The sequence below is a fragment of the Arvicola amphibius genome, chromosome 6 (assembly GCF_903992535.2).
Source record: "Arvicola amphibius chromosome 6, mArvAmp1.2, whole genome shotgun sequence".
Lineage (NCBI taxonomy): Eukaryota > Metazoa > Chordata > Mammalia > Rodentia > Cricetidae > Arvicola > Arvicola amphibius.
In genome coordinates, this window is record NC_052052.2 from 32,162,368 (window position 1) to 32,179,894 (window position 17,527).

At 48.1% G+C, this 17,527-nt stretch overlaps 1 protein-coding gene across 3 annotated transcripts; it reads left to right on the forward strand.

Annotated features, from left to right (window-relative positions):
- Nucleotides 1-1,244: 1,244 nt before the first annotated feature.
- Mpl (MPL proto-oncogene, thrombopoietin receptor) lies at nucleotides 1,245-14,131 on the forward strand. 3 transcript variants are annotated; one of them, XM_038334965.1, is made up of 12 exons: nucleotides 1,245-1,323; nucleotides 1,474-1,606; nucleotides 1,891-2,069; nucleotides 2,612-2,910; nucleotides 3,281-3,443; nucleotides 3,666-3,792; nucleotides 8,624-8,814; nucleotides 9,012-9,154; nucleotides 11,132-11,291; nucleotides 11,497-11,593; nucleotides 13,528-13,615; nucleotides 13,880-14,131. In XM_038334965.1, exons 1-12 carry the CDS (start codon nucleotides 1,245-1,247, stop codon nucleotides 14,129-14,131), a joined length of 1,911 nt encoding a protein of 636 aa, XP_038190893.1. The 3 variants fall into 3 exon arrangements, with proteins under 3 accessions (XP_038190893.1, XP_038190895.1, XP_038190896.1); XM_038334967.1 differs by having other exon boundaries at nucleotides 2,792-2,910; XM_038334968.1 differs by lacking the exons at nucleotides 11,132-11,291; nucleotides 11,497-11,593; nucleotides 13,880-14,131 and having other exon boundaries at nucleotides 13,528-13,593.
- The last annotated feature ends 3,396 nt before the right edge of the window (nucleotides 14,132-17,527 follow it).

Sequence of the window (17,527 nt, forward strand, 5' to 3'; positions counted from 1 at the left end):
AGTAGGACTAAGCCAGACTAACTGAATTGTTACAGCTGACAAGGAAATGGTGCCAGGAAAAAAAAAGAAGACTGTAGAGGAACCCTAAAAGATTTCCCTCTTCCCATACCCAGCTCCTAAAATTCTGTTTGATAAAATTAACGCACAAGGAAGAAGAAAGGAAGGTGACACTGAGAACGCTTAGTCTGCAGAGCCACCCCTGGGAGCCCAGATGAAGTCGAAGGGGCAAATGTGGTGTTAGCATGGTCACTTGCTGCTCCCCTCCAATCCATCTCTTCCCTAAGCCAAGAGCAGGAGCTTTCAGAACTATTGGTCCAGCAAAGCCCGAAGGCCTGGCTCCCATGAAGAAAGCATATACCCTCCCCTGCTATGGCATGAAGCAGGCACAGCTGAAGAGCTGAGACCCAAGTGTTCCTCATTCTGAGCAAACCAGACAGAAATACTGAAGGCCCTACTTTCCAAACTTTATTGTGTACTGAACCATCTGGGGATTTTGGTAAATGCAGTGTTTGTGAGAGTCGAGGAAAGGGCCTGGGATTCTGCATTCCTGACACATTGCCAGGGCTTCGGTCACTGCTGTCTATAGACAACACTAAGGTTTCCGAGAAGACCACCTTTGATAGACAGGCCATTCCTATCCAGGAGCGTGTGTTTGTTTATACACAGGGCCCCAGAACCTGTTAAGATGGAAATAGCCACCACCGGGCACGTCTTTGAGGGAGACAGGCAGATCATCCCGGAGCGTGGCATGACTACTGAGCACTCGGGTTCTGAAGTGTAATCTCCCGCACCTTCCATCTTCCTGGATATGTGACCTTGAGTAACCTTTTAACCTTGCTGTACCCCATCTTTCTCATCTTCCTGTTGGAAATAAGGCTACTGTATGGATGCTGAGTCACCCCGTGTAGCATGGTGAACACTGTCCTGATGACCATATGCTCTTCCACGGTAGTGCAAGCACCCACATGGTGCCTCCTTTTGAGTCACAGGCAAATACATACCACCATGTCCCTACCAAGAAAAGACTCATGTCTTCTCTTTTGAATTCCTCTTTTCCTCCTGCCCACGCCCCCTCCCCTGGCCCCTGGCCCCAGTGTGGTCTGGAAGGGCCCCAGAGGGGCAGAGACAGGGACAGGACGTGGGGCTGTATCTGACAGGAACCTGAGGGGCTGGCCCGGGAGGGGATTGGGGCCCAGCTTCCTGAAGGGAGGATGGGCTAAGGCAGGCACACAGTGCGGGAGAAGATGCCCTCTTGGGCCCTCTTCATGGTCACCTCCTGCCTCCTCTTGGTCCCTCCAAACCAGGCACAAGTCACCAACCAAGGTGAGGTGTATAGAGGGTGGAGATTATCTATGCTCAGGCAAAGGGAGCCCTGGGAGGGGATACAGGGTAAGAGACTCCCACTGGTCCCCTACTCTTACCCACAAACATGACTGGAAGAATCTAGAGCCCGACTCACCAACTGTTTCTCAGATGTCTTCTTGCTGGCCTTGGGCACAGAGCCCCTGAACTGCTTCTCCCAAACATTTGAGGACCTCACTTGCTTCTGGAATGAGGAAGAGGCAGCACCCAGTGGGACGTACCAGCTGCTGTATGCCTACAAAGGGTAGGTTCTGGACTGAGCCCCGATCCCCATTTATCTGTCCCTATGTTTAGCTGAGTCACACTCTTAGCTTCCCTGTCTTTGGCCCTATCAGAGGATTACTCCAATTGCATGCCCAATACATCACCACTCTATAAATGGGCCAGCTCAAGTCCCTATGGAATTCCTACCGCAAGCAGCGAGAAGAAAATGGCAATAATGGAGACAGAAATTGGGCATGGGTTCAACCTGGGTTGTCGGGGATGAGCATGATGACTGTGTAGGTAGAACCTCTCCTGTGCCAACAGAGAGAATCCCCGTGCATGTCCCCTGCATTCCCAGAGGGTGCCCACCTTTGGAACCCGATACGTGTGCCGGTTTCCAGCCCAGGATGAAGTACGCCTCTTCTTTCCGCTGCACCTCTGGCTGAAGAATGTGGTCCTCAACCAAACTTTGACACAGCGGGAGCTCTTTGTGGACAGTGTAGGTAAGGGTATTGCTATCACACTGTCCCTCCATTTGCTGCCTGCCAAAGCACCCAGAATCAGGCTCACCTGTAGTCTTTGGGGACAATGTGGGCACCCTTCTCTCTGAGATTCCCAGAGGCATCTCAGACCACTGCCCTTATTATTCCTCCCAGCCTTGGCACCCAGGACTAGATTTCTCCCATAAATCATTTCACATCAAGGATATCTTGCTCCTCTCATTAACATATACATATATTCACCTGTTCAACAGTTAGATCACCGATGTGTGCCAGGCGACAAGGAAACAGGGATGGAAAGAGATCCTTGCTTTCTTTAAGAGCTACAAATCTAGCGAACCATTACACCATAGTCAGCTCATTATTCTCAAGAGGCTAAGAGGACAGGCAGCCCCCTCTTTACCCCCTCCATGGAGATGAGAACCAGTGCCTTTTTTTTTTAGTTCAGAGTTGCTCTGTTCAGTCTTCCACAGCCCTCTCTGCAGTCCATGGCTTGAACCATAGACTGGCACTCAGCGATTTGATGTGCCTTGTCTTGCCCTCAGGCCTGCCAGCTCCCCCCAGTATCATCAAGGCCAGGGGTGGGAGCCAACCAGGGGAACTTCAGATCCACTGGAAGGCCCCTGCTCCTGAAATCAGTGATTTCCTGAGGCATGAACTCCGCTATGGCCCTGCGGACCCCAGCAACTCCACTGGCCCCTCCGTCATGCAGCTGCTCTCCACAGAAACCTGCTGCCCCACTTTGTGGATGCTGAACCCAGTTTCTGCTCATGACCGACCTCCATGTGTTCGGCCTACAGTGCCCCAACAGCACGGACCCATGAGGACCTCCCCACCTGGAGAAGTATTCTAGCTTTCTATTCCTCTTCCTATTTCCTACCCCAACATGTCCCCTGAAAAAGAAAGGTCATCCTTAGGGAACCCTGAATAGGGTTGGCCTTTGAGGGGCCAGTAGACTCTGACTAGCTTTCAGGAGCCCTGTCTAGGGGTCTCCCACTTTGGATCATTCACACTAGCATAATGAAGCCTTTCAGACCTCCAAATCGAGACTTTGTAAAAATTCCTAAACACCACCCAAAATTTGTCAGCACAGCCCCTGCTCTGGTGTGTATCTATCCATCAAGGAGCCAAGGTTTGCACAATGGTTCAAATATGAGGTATGTGAGCTGTCTTAGCTGAGAAGCAAGTCTGGGATTTCCGCCCCCCCCCCCCAGGCTCCATCTCTGACAATGAAGGGTGGAAGCTGCCTCATCTCAGGGCTCCAGCCTGGCAAATCCTACTGGCTCCAGCTACGCAGCCAACCAGATGGGGTCTCCCTTCGTGGCTCCTGGGGTCCCTGGTCCCTTCCTGTGACTGTGGACCTTCCAGGAGATGCAGGTGGGTTAGTAAAGGAATGAGGAGATGGGGAAGGGATTAAGACAGACCTCCAGGGAGACTTGGGCTGGGAATCATGGTCATTCCTGATGATCTCAAACCTGGCATTGCACAGGACAGCTGTGCTCAGGCAGAGACTAGGGGAGAATGCTCTGCTGTGTGTGTGTGGAGACAGTTTAGGGATGCTCCTGAATAAAAAGCCTCAGCCCTCTTCTTTGACCACAGTGGCAATTGGACTTCAGTGTTTTACCTTGGATCTAAAGAAGGTTATCTGCCAGTGGCAGCATCGGGACCACACTAGCTCCCAAGGCTTCTTCCACCACAGCAGGACACGATGCTGCCCCACAGCCAGGTAAGACTGCAACTGTTGGGTGAGCCTGAACCTGCGGAAAGTCAACGTGGCTGTGGGTCCCCTCCAGGCGCTGTTCTCTGTTCTCCCGTACTCCGATGAGTGTTTTCATTGTCTCTCTTCACTTCTGCTGGGAATGGCTTGCTTTCGTCAGACTTAATCATCTCATCTGGACTCTTGAGACGGCCTAGCAGGCATGTCCAACATAGGACCCAAAGGCCACATGTGACCAAGGACAGCTATGACCTTGACCCAACTCAAAAACTTACTTAAGACACGCAGTTTTTGTGTGACCCAAATATGTGGCGCTTAAGTTTGAGGGTTTTTTTTTTTTTTTATGTAACCAGGTCATTTCACAATATCAAAAGGTCGGACACCCTTGGCAATTCTATTTACCTTCAGTTTGCTCCCCCTGATGCTAACCTCCCACATTGCAGAGCTTTGTGAAACTTACTGGTCACAACCTTCTGCTACTCAAGTATGTACTGCAATATCCTGTGATCTGTGATCTAGTAAATCTATCCAAAACGCAACCTGGCCTTCAGGGACATCTCCCAAACACCCCTCTGAACCTTCATCCTTTCTGAATTCAGTCTATTACCATGTTGTTGGTTTTGCATACTAAGTGTGCCCAAAGTTGTGTCGCTGCCATTGCCCGATTACAATCCATTAAGCTGGGGAGACAGATTACTTGATAAAGGGCTTGCCTGACATGCATAAGACCCTGAGCTCAATCCCCAGTCCTGGAGGTGGGTGAGGGGGGTTATCATCTCCCACTCGTTTGCTGGAAAGAGTTCTTCACACAGGAACTGGAGAGATCCAGAAGTTCAGAAATAAACAGAACACCCCCTGCTTTAAAACCCTTGATAAGTTCCCACTGATCTTAACGAAGTCTGTCTGCTGGAGCGCTGTGCCTGTGACTTCAGCTTCGTCTTATGCTACACTCCGCTGATCTCTCTCTTCCAGCACAGGCTCCTTTCCTGCTCTGCTGACCTCTGACAGGCTGCTTATCTGGCTCTCTCTCCTCTTTACTGTCCCTTATCCTTCAGATTTCCGGAAACCGCCCCTTCTTTATTAGGTCCAATAGCAGAATTACGCATTTTTAAAAAACTTACTTACTTTGCTGCAGGGGTCAAGGGCACATGTGTGCCAGCAGAAGTCAGAAGACAACGTAAGGGAGTCGGGTCTATTCCTCCACCATGTGGGTTCTGGGGATGGAACTTGGGTTGTCAGGCTTGGCAGCAAGTGTCCTTACCAGTGGAACCATCTTGTTAGCATGTTTATACATGCTTGTTTACTATGTAACTTTCCTTGTTTTGTTGTTTCTGTTTTTGTGAGACAGGGTTTCTCTGTGTAATGGATCTGGCTGTCCTGAAACTCGCTTTGTAGATCAGGCTGGTCTTGAACTCACAGAGGTCCACCTGCCTTGTCTCCCGAGGGCTGGACCTAAAGGTGTGCACCACCACCCAGTCTCTCCTTTTTAAACACTAATATCAGATGCAATTTAACATTTATCCTTATTGTGATTATTTAATTAAAAACCTTAGTACAGGGCTGGAGAGATGGCTCAGTGGTTAAGAGCACTGCCTGCTTGTCTAAAGGTCCCAAGTTCGGTTCCCAGCAACCACATGGATGTCCTCTGATTCCTCATGTGCATTCACATTCACATGAATGTGCACTCACAGGTGTATACACATACACAAGGACACATATGCAAGAAAAAACCCTCAACAAATGAATAACGAGAGTCACTCTGAAGAGTTTTGCTGTAAACTGGGTGGTGGTGGCACACGCCTTTAATCCTCGCACTCGGGAGACAGGCAGGTGGATCTCTGTGAGTTTGAGGCCAGCCTGGTCTTAGAAGAGCTAGTTTCAGGACAGCCTGGTCTATAGAGCCAGTTTCAGGGCAGCCAAGGCTATAATAGAGAAACCCTGTTCTGAAAAACAAAGCAAATAAAAATGTTTAATTTTTAAATATAAATTATATCACACTATATATTCACATTCATGAAATTTTTATTTATTATCTATACTATTGATTGATTTTGATGCAGGATCTCACTATGTAGCTCAAGCTGGTCTGGCAATTGCTATGCAGCATGGGCTGACTTTGAACTTACCTGCTTCTGCCTCCTGAGTGCTGGGATTAACTCTGTCCAGCCCTGTTCTCATTTTTGTTTCTATGATGCTAAGGACAGGATCATAGGCTAAGCAAATGAGGTACCACCAAACTATTCCCCCCACAACCCTAAATGGTTCATTAGCTTACTGTTTTGCTTAAATATTTTTTGGAACTCAGTCCAAAAAAAAAGTAGCTCGGCTGGGCGGTGGTGGAGTGAGCATGCCTTTAATCCCAGCACTTGGGAAGCAGAGACAGGGGGATCTCTGTGAGTTTCAGGCCAGCCTGGTCTACAGAGCTAGTGACAGGACAGACTCCAAAGCTACAGAGAAACCCTCTCTCAAAAAACAAACAAAAAAAGTAGTTATTCTTTTAAATGGTCGCACAGATTTTCATAGGGTGCAGCTCTAATCCATGGGTGAATTTAAGGTGACAAAAGCAAATCAAGCCCGGCATAGAAACGCACGCCTTTAACCCCAGCACTGGGGAGGCAGAGGCAGGCGGATCTCTGCGAGTTCGAGGCCAGCCTGGTCTACAGAGCAAGTTCCAGGACAGCCAAGGCAAAACAGAGACTCGGACTCGAAAAACAAAACAAATAAAATCAATCAGTTGTTTTTGTTTTGTTTTGTTTTTCAAGACAGGGTTTCTCTGCAGCTTTAGAGCCTGTCCTGGAGCTAGCTCTTGTAAACCAGGCTGGTCTCGAACTCACAGAGATCCGCCTGCCTCTGCCTCCCGAGTGCTGGGATCAATCCGTTTTTTTAACCCAAATTTTCTCTTGCTCTATTCTACCACACCTCAATCGCCCTGGACTTTCTTCCTTCCCCTGCCCCCCAGGTCTAATCAGAAATAGCCGTGTTAAAACAGAAGTTTCCTGCATCCTTTCTCTCATTCTGTCTCCACCGTCTTCTCGCCTTCACTACTTTGCATAGGAAAATCAGGACAATGTCCTAGTGGAGTTCTCTGCTTCTCTCCCCTCCCAAATGCTCTCCACAAACAGCAATCAGAGGAGTCTTCTGAATTACAACGTGTATGACCCTTCCCTGGTTACGATATTTGAGAGTTTTCCTAACTATGAGATTAAGGTCAGGCTCCTGCTCTAATCCCCATACTTAGGAAGCTGAGGCAGGAGGCTCACCTCTAGCTCCAGGCATGCCAGAAGTAGGTAGTGTGAGACTCTCTTACCATCCCCCCAAAAGTTCATGCTCCTTAAAGAGGCTGTCCATGACAGGGTCTGCAGTCCCATTTACCATTTACTAGCAAGCTCTTGGTCCTAAAACCATCCCTCATTCTAAACCAGAATCTACTACACAATTACCCCACCCCTATCACAAGTCGGGATGCAGAGGTGGATAGATCTCTGTGAGTTTGAGCCAGCCTGGTCTATGGAACAAGTTCCAAGACAGCCAAGACTGTTACACAGTGATACCCTGCCTCAGGGAAAAGAAAAGAAAAATCACCCCACAGCACAATACTTCTTTTATGTCTGCAAAGCATGTGCCTGGAATAGCCAGTTGTCCCCCTCCCTAACTATTCATAGTCTGAGCCTCAGTGTAAACACTGTCCCCGCCAGGAAGCAATCCCTGACCCTCCCGCCCAGTTATGCTCTGCTGTGACCTCTCTTGTCAGCCCGTGCTCCACACAGGAGAACACGCTGTTTGTGTTTGTGACTTGCCCTTTGACACGGAGGCACCTTTAAGATTACTTTTTATCTTTATAGTGTTCAGGCCTGGCACAATGCTTGGCACCTGAGTATCAACTATTTGTTGATTAAGTGGGTAGATGTGTGAATGCAAGAATGACCACTTTAGGAATGATAAGATCATCAAGAGATTAGAATCAAGAGGAGGCCTTTGAGACCAGCCTTGCTAGGAGTGAGACCCTGCCTCAAAAAGCACACACCTTTCATCCCAGTAATCCGAGGCGAGTGCCTCTCAAATTCAAGGCCAGCCTGGCCTACTTAGCAAGTTCCAAGTCAATCAGGACTACATAATGAGACCCAGTGTTTTGTTTTTATTTTTTGTTTGGTTTTTTTTTTTTTTGAACCAGTCTTTTAAGAAAAAGAAAGAGGGAGGAAAAAAGCAGTAACATGCCCACCCATTAGAATTTACTTTAACCCACGCAAGCGACAATGGTGACTTCACTTCACAGGGCAACAGCAAAGGTCACACTGTGATATGTGTTTTGGGTGTAATTAGCAAGTAATCAGTTTTGGGAAACAAATTCTGGAAGCAATGTCAGAAGGCTGCTGATTAAGAACAAATTTGAAAATATAAATACGTTTGCTTCTAAAACGATCGTCTCTTTCATCTTGGAAACAGCCTGCAAGGTAGGTATCAAAACAGTTCCTCAAAGGAAGGGAGCTAGAACAGAGAGAAGTCACACCATTGACCAAGGTATGAACTAGGAGGCTGAGTGCTGACTATAGATTATGTTCATGTCTTATTATTCTTGTTATCATTGATGCTGTTATTAAGCTTGTACACAGTTGTGGGTTCCATCATATAACCACATTATTTTCACATATCATGCCTGCCCTTTCCTCAAGGAAAGAGGCTAGACCTCATGGCACAAAGGCAGAGAGAGCCCTGGAGCCCCAAGGCAGTGAGGGAGGACTTCAGTCATGATCCATGCAGGACACAGTGCCCGTGTGTTGGGGAGGATGGAGAGGTGTCTGGGGCAAACCTGACTCAGTGACTCTCTCGGATTGATTCTTAGAGATCCCACCTGGGAGAAATGTGAAGCAGAAGAAGAAGAAGAAACAGAGCCAGCATCACAGCCTGCACTATTCTCCCGCTGCCACTTCAAGCCACAAAATGACAGTGTTATTCACATCCTTGTAGAGGTGACCACAGCCCATGGTGACATTCACAGCTACCTGGGCTCACCTTTCTGGATCCACCAGGCTGGTAAGTATCCCCACATAATTCCCACCTTCACCAAGTCTAACTGGAAGGCTGAAACTTGAACTCTATAGACTACATTCTTTCATCTTTGCTCATGTCTTTATATCTATTATTATTTAACATTTCTGACCCATGGCCCTGGTGGCATGAGGCATAATACACAAAAGGGCTTAGCACAGTCCCTGTTGAAACCCCTGCAGTGCTCCTCCCCACCCCAAGCCTGCACTGGAGAGAGGTCTCCAGCGGGAGGCTGGAATTGGAGTGGCAGCACCAGTCATCCTGGGCAGCTCAAGAGACCTGCTACCAGCTCCGCTACACGGGAGAAGGCCACGAGGACTGGAAGGTACCATAAAGCAACGCATGCCTGTGGACCACCACACATGGCATTCCGCATGCCAACACTGTCTCTGTATCAGTCTCTGGACTTGTCTATGTTTAACTGATTCAGCTGCTGTCTTACTCCCTCGTGGGCATGTGGCACCGTGGGCTACTCCATTTGAACAGTTCTCTCCCCATGCTGGAGGTGGATCTCAGTGGCATAGCACTCACTTAGCATGCAGGAGGCCCGGGTTCCATCCCAGAACCATTAATAAAAAGTTCTTTCCCTTTGTCTGTGAGCTGGTGGCCTCCCTCATCCCCTCCCTATCTCTCTGATTGAGTTTTATCTCTTCTTCCCCTGACTCCCCCTGTCTACTCTTTCATGACACAAGTTGTTCTTACTAGTACCCCATCCAAAATGCTCTCTCCTAGATAATGTCTGCTCTGCCTAGGTGAGTGGCTCAAACCCTACGGTTTCAATGGCTATACATCAATTAAATGTTAACAGCCTCGCATTCTAGACCCCACATAGAAAGCGATTTAAGCACCACATGCCAATTACTTAAACTTTTGAAGTCTCATTAGTGAAATGGGGAGAAACCTGTCTTGGAATTGAATAAAAATTAACTATAAGGACTAGAGAGATATCTCAGCAGTTAGCAGTATTTGTTTCTGCAGGGAACCCAGCACCCACATAACTCCATATCTCCAGTTTCTCCTCATGGAATCTGAGGGTACCAGACACACACCTGATGTACATATGTATATGCAGACTAACACTCATACAATTAAAATAAATCTAAAAAAATTTAATATATAAATTCCTGGCATATAGAAAGGTACTCAATACACAAACATTGTTTTTATCTCAGTTAGCATGTATATACATATGTGTGTGTACATATATGTATGTGTACATATATGTACATATATACATGCATATATGTATATATATATACATACACACATATATGTATCTTCCTACCAGACAACTCTAGTAAACAACTTCATCTCCAACAGATCAGATGCACTGTATTGAAGCTAAACTCATTTTCTCCCCAGTTGTACTTTTACTAGATATAGCTCATAAACAATAATGTATACAAACCTTAAATATAGCATAAATTTTTCATGTGTATCCCATACATGTAGCCAATTTGTCAGTTACCCAAATCTACATATAACATATACAAAACTCCATTAGATCCTTATGCCTCCTACAGTGGCCCTGCATAGTAACCAAAGCTGGCCACTATCTTGGCATTACTCATCTGACTGAAGCTAAACTTTCTATAAAGTAGACTCATATGCAGTTTTTATTTTCAAGATTACTGCTCTCACCTCTTTGACCATGGAGCCACCTCTTACCCAAGACCGGAGCCTAGAATCATCCTTGGTTCCTCCTTTCACTTCCCTCTCTCCTACTTATCAAAAAGTAATTTGAATAACGTATTAAACACGCTTCACTCCTGGTTTTCCCTTTGATCATCCGTGTTCTTGGCATACTAAACTAGGCAGTATTGTTTCATTGTGTTCCCATGGTACCTTGCACTAATTAATTGCGATTATCTGCCTACTTACTTCTTCAGATAAAGCTGTATTTCACTTCACTTACCTTTGTCTCTAGCGCCTAGCTCAATGTTTGGCATTTCCTAAGCAACTCAAATGTTTGCTAAGTGTATCCTTGCTTGTGCAAAATAGTGTTTGTGGCCCCCCGGCAGCTAGCGCAAATCTGGCGTCCTCTGCGCTCTAGAATTTGTGGCACTGTCTGTGTGGCTCTGAGGGTCCGAGCATGTCTCTAATCCAAGGCATGACCTGTGTAGGTGGTGAGCGCCCGTAGCCGGGTCCCCACATCTTGTGGCTGGATGCACAGCTTTGTGAGTGCCGGGGTGTGTTCCCAGGCGTGAACTCAGGCAGGGCTTTTGATCCTGCACGCCTCGTGCGGAACTTGTGGACACGGTCTGTGTGGCTCTGAGGGTCCGCTCCACGCTTGTCCTCTCAGGTGCTGGAGCCGTCCCTCGGGGCTCGGGGAGGGACCCTGGAGCTGCGTCCCCGAACTCGCTACAGCTTACAGCTGCGCGCCAGGGTCAACGGCCCCACCTACCAAGGCCCCTGGAGCGCCTGGTCTCCCCCAACTAGGGTGGACACTGGCTCCGAGACCGGTGAGGATGGGCGGGGCTGAAGCTGGTCTACGCCGCGTAGAGGGCGTGGTTCGGGGCGATGGGCGGGCCTCGGAGCTCCCGGGGTCTCTCTGTCTCAGGGTGGTGTTGGGCGCTTGGGAAGCTGAGGGTGGAGCCAGGGCTGGAGCCGGCACGCCCCTAGGCGGGGCCGAGGGTCGACCGAAGTCACACGCTTTTTGTCCCCTAGCTTGGATCTCCTTGGTGACTGCTCTGCTCCTGGTGCTGTGCCTCAGTGTCCTCCTGGGCCTGGGGCTGCTGAAGTGGCAGTTTCCTGCGCACTACAGGTACAGCCCTGCCGAGAGGGTGATGGGGCGTGGTCTCTGCAAGGCCAGTGGCCTCTGAACCAGAATTCTAGAGTCACTTGATGACACTGCTCTTGGGCCCACAGAACATCCACACCCACCCTTTCAGCTGCTTCCACACTCCTCTGGGAGTGGCACCTTCTCTTTACACTCCAGCCTGGCCACTCTGTGGACACTTTCAACAGCCCCACCACCTAGATGCTCAGTGACAGGGCTACTGTCCAACCTTGGCCCAAATCAGCGTTCTTGTGGGCGTCTTCCCAACCCCACCTCACCCAGTTGGCCTTGAGGCCTGGTCAGTCCACCTCAGGAAAGGAATCCAACAAAGCTTCCTTTCTCTGGCCCAGCACACTGCCTGGCTCATTGAAATAGTGCCTCTTCTCTAAATACACATTAGCCTATGGTGACCTGCCTAACTCCTTCAGTAGCTACCCAGAATAGAACCCAACAAAGCTCTACAAAATCTTTTACCCTGTATAATCAGCCTTGCCAAAGTCCTGACTTACCCCCAGTTAGGCTGTTTTACTGCTCAACGCCTTTGCACACAATGTCCCTGCTGCCTGGAATATCCTCTTAGGCTGACTACCCAGTCATCTTTAAATAACTTTCTTCACTAACTCTTAACCTCTCCTGGCCTTCCCTCACTGGTTGGTCCTTTGTGCTCCCGTAATGTTTTCCTGCATTAGTCTTATGTATTTGGTGCGAGGAGTGTTGAACCCAGGGCTCATGCACGCTAAGCAGGGCTTTGCCCCTGCCCTACACGCACAGCCCAGCATTTATTCCTTTACACGTCTTCCCCATCATACCTTTCTTGGTCATTTTTAAATCCTCAGCATAGTGCCTGCCAAGTAGAAGGCCCTTAAATAAATGTCATAATGAATGACTCATTTATGTGAGGGCTGGGGAGAAATTGTAAACCTAAAGATAAAATCCGCACCACCTCAGTCATTCAATTGGTTCAAGAACCTGCTGATTCTTGAACACCTAGCTCAGGAGTCAAAGTGTAGAGTGTGTGTTTTGGTTCTCTGGAACTCCGGAGAAGTGCTGTGCTTTTTTTCTGGGGGGGAGGGGGCAGGTTCTTACTTGTATCCCAGGCTGGCCTGGAACTCACCGTATGGACCAGCGTGACCTCAAGCTCATGGCAATGGCAATCCTCCTACCTTGCCCCCCACCCTGCCCCACCCTGAGTCCTAGGATTACAGGCATGAGCCATCATGCCTGACTTTCTTTGAACTTTTAATCTGCCTTTGTGTAAGAGCAAACTAGAATGGAGCCTCTATTCAAGGTAGCCATATCTGACAAGGAAAAAAAAACGTGGACAGAGAAGAGGAAGTGGTATTGCTAATAGGCACACAGGCTTTTTTTTTTTTTTCTGAGATCAGAAATCTACTTCTCCCCGGAGATGGGGGTGAAGGTCATGGAATAGGTTGGACACCTTTGGCTGAAACCCCTGAACATGAAAATCTGGGGTCATCAAGTTGGAAGTTTCCTCAGTACACCTTAATTGGTACTCTTCCCAGACAACCTTCTGCCATCACATTGCAAGAAGCTCCACTGTTTTTCCTCCTTCACTGTAGCAATTTCTTGGGCACCTACTGTGGGCTCAAGGCCGGGGATCGAGAAGTGGAAAACAGACAATCTTCCAGCTCTCACAGAGCTTGTGTTCTGGTGGAGTAAGAGAAGGACAAACTAACATAAAAATACAATGAATATGCAGTAAGTTAAGAAGAACAGCAGACCCCGAGATAGAGGGTGATGGGGAAGGAATGGTACCCAATCAGCAGTGTTCAGGGAAGGCCGACATGCTCTGGCTATGCCCCGTCTCTTCAGGTTTGCTTCTCTGCCTCACTTTGGTGCCCTCTTCATCACTCCCAAATCAATCCCAAGTCAGACTCCTCTCTCTTCCTTCTCTACAGAAGACTGAGGCATGCTCTGTGGCCCTCCCTTCCAGACCTACATCGGGTCCTAGGCCAGTACCTTAGAGACACTGCAGCCCTAAGTCCTGTGAGTACACTCCGGCCCTCCCTTCCTCCAGTCACCCCACCACCACTGACTCTTGTTCCCACAATGCAACTTGTTCACAGTCTTTGCCTCGACACGTACTATCCCTAGGAGATACCCCCGCGCCTAAATATTATTTAACCCAACCCACCCCATGCCCTATGATCTGCTCCAATTCAGGCTGTCCTCAAACTCACAGAGATCTTCCTGCCTCTGCCTCCCAAGGGCTGGGATTCATCTATCTCCTTTGGCTCCTCTCTCTCTCAGCCTAAGACCACGGTTCCCGACACCTGTGAAGAAGTGGAGCCCAGCCTCCTGGAAATCCTCCCTAAGTCCTCAGAGAGGACTCCTTTGCCCTTGTGCTCCTCCCAGCCCCAGATGGACTACCGAGGGCTGCAACCTTGCCTGCGGACCATACCCCTGTCTGTATGTCCACCCGCGGCTGAGCCGGGATCCTGCTGCACTACCCACATTGCCAACCACTCCTACCTACCACTCAGCTATTGGCAGCAACCCTGAAAGCATTCCCCTTGCTACCACAGACCTAGGGCTCCCACATACTACCTTATCCATTCTTAACACCACCATCATCCATTCTGTTTACCCATCTCCTTGGGCTTTCTAACACTCATCCTGCCATACTGCTGCTGACAAATTCAGAGCCATTTTTCCATAGCCACTATTAGGCTAATCTCCACCAGGCTCCTCTGACTTTTCTTCTCTCGAGACAGGGTTTTATTATATACCCTGATTGCCTGTAACTAGCTATATAGAAGAGGCTGGCCCCGAACTCACAGAGATTTGCCTGCTGGAACTAAAGTTTCCATGCCCTGTAACTCCTCTTATATGGGAAAGTCTCTACTCCCCCACCTCCCATTGACCCTTTAGAGTGAGTTCCCCTACTGCCATGCTGCTAATGAAACTGTGCAGGCCAAGTTCACATCAAGCCTTTTTAATTATGCAATCCAAGAGGGTCTTGTTAATCATTTATTTATTTGCTCTCTCGGCATTTTCCTCCACCCTGGCTCTGCACCTGCCTCTCTGAACATACCAGCACTGGAACCAACTCTGGAGCTAGAGCCAGGTTCTATGCCTGTCTTTCACACCTGCTAGCTGTGCAAACTTAGGCAAAGAGCGGAAAGCCTCTAAGCCTTCCCCTGTCATTTACAGAGCACGGACAGTAACAGAACCCCACAGAGCTGCAGAAACAATTGAGGACACATTGGCAAAGATATGTTAAATACTCAACATACTTCGACTAGAGTCCTAATGATTTCTTTTCTATCTCCTGTTCTGGCCTTTATTTTATGATGACCATTAGAAGTTCCTGTCTCCAGCCCAGACTTTTACTATAGTGCCCATGATGCTTTATGTGACTTTTTACATGTGTGTTTTTTGCTACTGGATAGTGAGCCATGAGGGCAAGGATTTGTCCTTTCCCCCAGCACCTTGGATACTATTGGGGGCATGATAGGTAATAGGCCTTCAATAAATATTGCCTAAATTAAAGAAATCTTTCTGAACGATGATGCCTTAATTCCATGCCAACTTCCTTCATATTTCATGCCTCTCCTGTGCAATGGTAAATAAACTTGAACCACTCGAGCTACGGATTTCTCTAAGCCATCCAATTTCTCAATCAGATGATACAACATTTGGGTCTTTGTTAGCTCCAACTCTACCCAATTTGCTACTCAGGGTCTTGTCAGAGACAGATGGACATACTAGGTAATTGGACAAGTTTATCTAATTTTTTTGCGGGGGTTGGTTTTTCGAGACAGGGTTCTTTCTCTGTGTAGTGTTAGAGCCTGTCCTGGAACTCACTCTGTAGACCAGGCTGACCTCGAACTCACAGAGATCTGCCTGCCTCTGTCTCCCAAGTGCTGGGATTAAAGACATGTGCCGCCACGCCCAGCTGGTTTTGTTTTTTTCAAGACAGAGTTTCTCTGTATAACAATCCTGGATGTACTGGAACTCATTTTGTAGACTAAGCTGGACTTGAACTCACAGAGATCCACCTTTTCCTGCCTCCCAAATATTGGGATTAAAGACATGCACCACCACTCCCAGACAATTTGACAAGCTTAATACAAGGCTCTTTACTAAAGGGGAGGGTGAGCTTTTGGAAAACCACCAAGGAATAGTCCCTTGTGGGGCTAATAACAAAGCTGGTACCAACCCTAGACACCAAGCAGTACGGGAGACATCAAACCTAGGGGGACTAAGCCTCCTGCCTTCGGTAGGTGGGAGCAGAGGAATAAATAATTCAAATGCTTAGTTTTGAGTCTCTTGGAAAAGAGAGTCTTTGTAAATGGCGGCGGGGGAATGGCGGGTGTGAATCACAAATGTATTGTATCCATCGATTGCCACAAGTTCATCTCTTTCCACCTCAATTCACAGACACCCTTCACAGGGTCTGCACTGGATCATTTCCCAGAGTTTTGGCTTCTGCTTGAGTTCTATGGGAAGATATTGGTAAATTGTATCCCCTGCCAGGTGGTGATGACACACACCTTTAATCCCAGCACTCGGGAGGCAGAGGCAGGCAGATCTTTGTGAGTTCGAGGCCAGACTGATCTACAAGAGCTAGTTCCAGGACAGGCTCCAAAGCCACAGAGAAACCCTGTCTCGAAAAAAAAAAAAAAATCGTATCCCCTTTCTCCAAAATTCAGAGGTTGAGGTCTCAAACCCAAGTACCTCAAATGTAATTTTTTTTTTTTAAAAAAAAAAACATGGTTATTACACACAAAACTAGTCAAAATGAGTCAGTATGGCTAGTACTGGGGAGGGGGGCGGAGTTTAGAGAAAGGAAGGAGAAAGCCTTGGAAGGAGAAAGCCACGAGAAAATAGCAAGGACACTGGGAAACACCATCAAACCACTGGAAGCAGAAGCCAGAAGCATGGAACAGGTTCTTCCTCAGACTTCTCTAAAGGAGCCATCCCTGTCAACATCTTGGTCTGGTACTTCTAGCCTCAACTGTGAGGCAGTAAATCACCTAGGACACCCACTTTGTGGTACTTGGTTATGGCAGTTCTAGCACACTAGGCTGGGTTCACGGTTAACCCTGCAGACTGTGTGTATGCCTGAAGGCCAGAAGAGAGCACCAGACCTCTTTACAGATGGTTGTGAGCCACCATGTGGTTGCTGGGAATTGAACTCAGGACCTTTGGAAGAGCAGGCAATGCTCTTAACCACTGAGCCATCTCTCCAGCCCCCCTACAAGTTCTTTTGAAGGGACCACTAGCACTCAGTTCTCTCATCCTCCCCACAGAATCACCAGTGACTTGCTTCTCTAGTGGCCAGATCTTTCCCTTGCCTAGTTTATATCATAAATGGTAAGGTTCTGTTTTTGTTGTTACTTTGGTTTGGTTTGGTTTTTGGAGACACGGTCTCTCTGTGTAGACCTGTCCTGGAACTCACTCTGTAGTCCAAGCTGGCCTCAAATTCACAGAGATCCCCGCCACTGTCTCCAGAGTGCTGGGTGTAGTGTGGTGCTGTGGGCCGGCTTCCTGCCACCCTATGCCCCAAAATAATTACACAGAAACTGTATTCTTTTAAACACTGCCTGGCCCATTAATTTCAGCCTCTTACTCACATCTTGACTAACCCATATCTAATTATCTGTGTAACACCATGAGCGGTGTCTTACCAGGAAATATTCAGCATGTCTGACCTGGCGGCTGGCTTCATTGCATCTCTCTCCCTGAGGAGAGGCACGGCAATCTGCCCCAGAGAGGTGAGGCATGGCGATTAATTAACTTCCCTTCCCAGCATTCTGTTCTGTATACTCCGCCCACCTATGGGCTGGCCAATCAAATGAGCCAGGCAGTTTCTGTATTAACCAATGAAATCAACTCAAACAGAAGACCCTCCCACATCAGCTGGGATTAAAGACACGTCAGCACTGCTAGGCT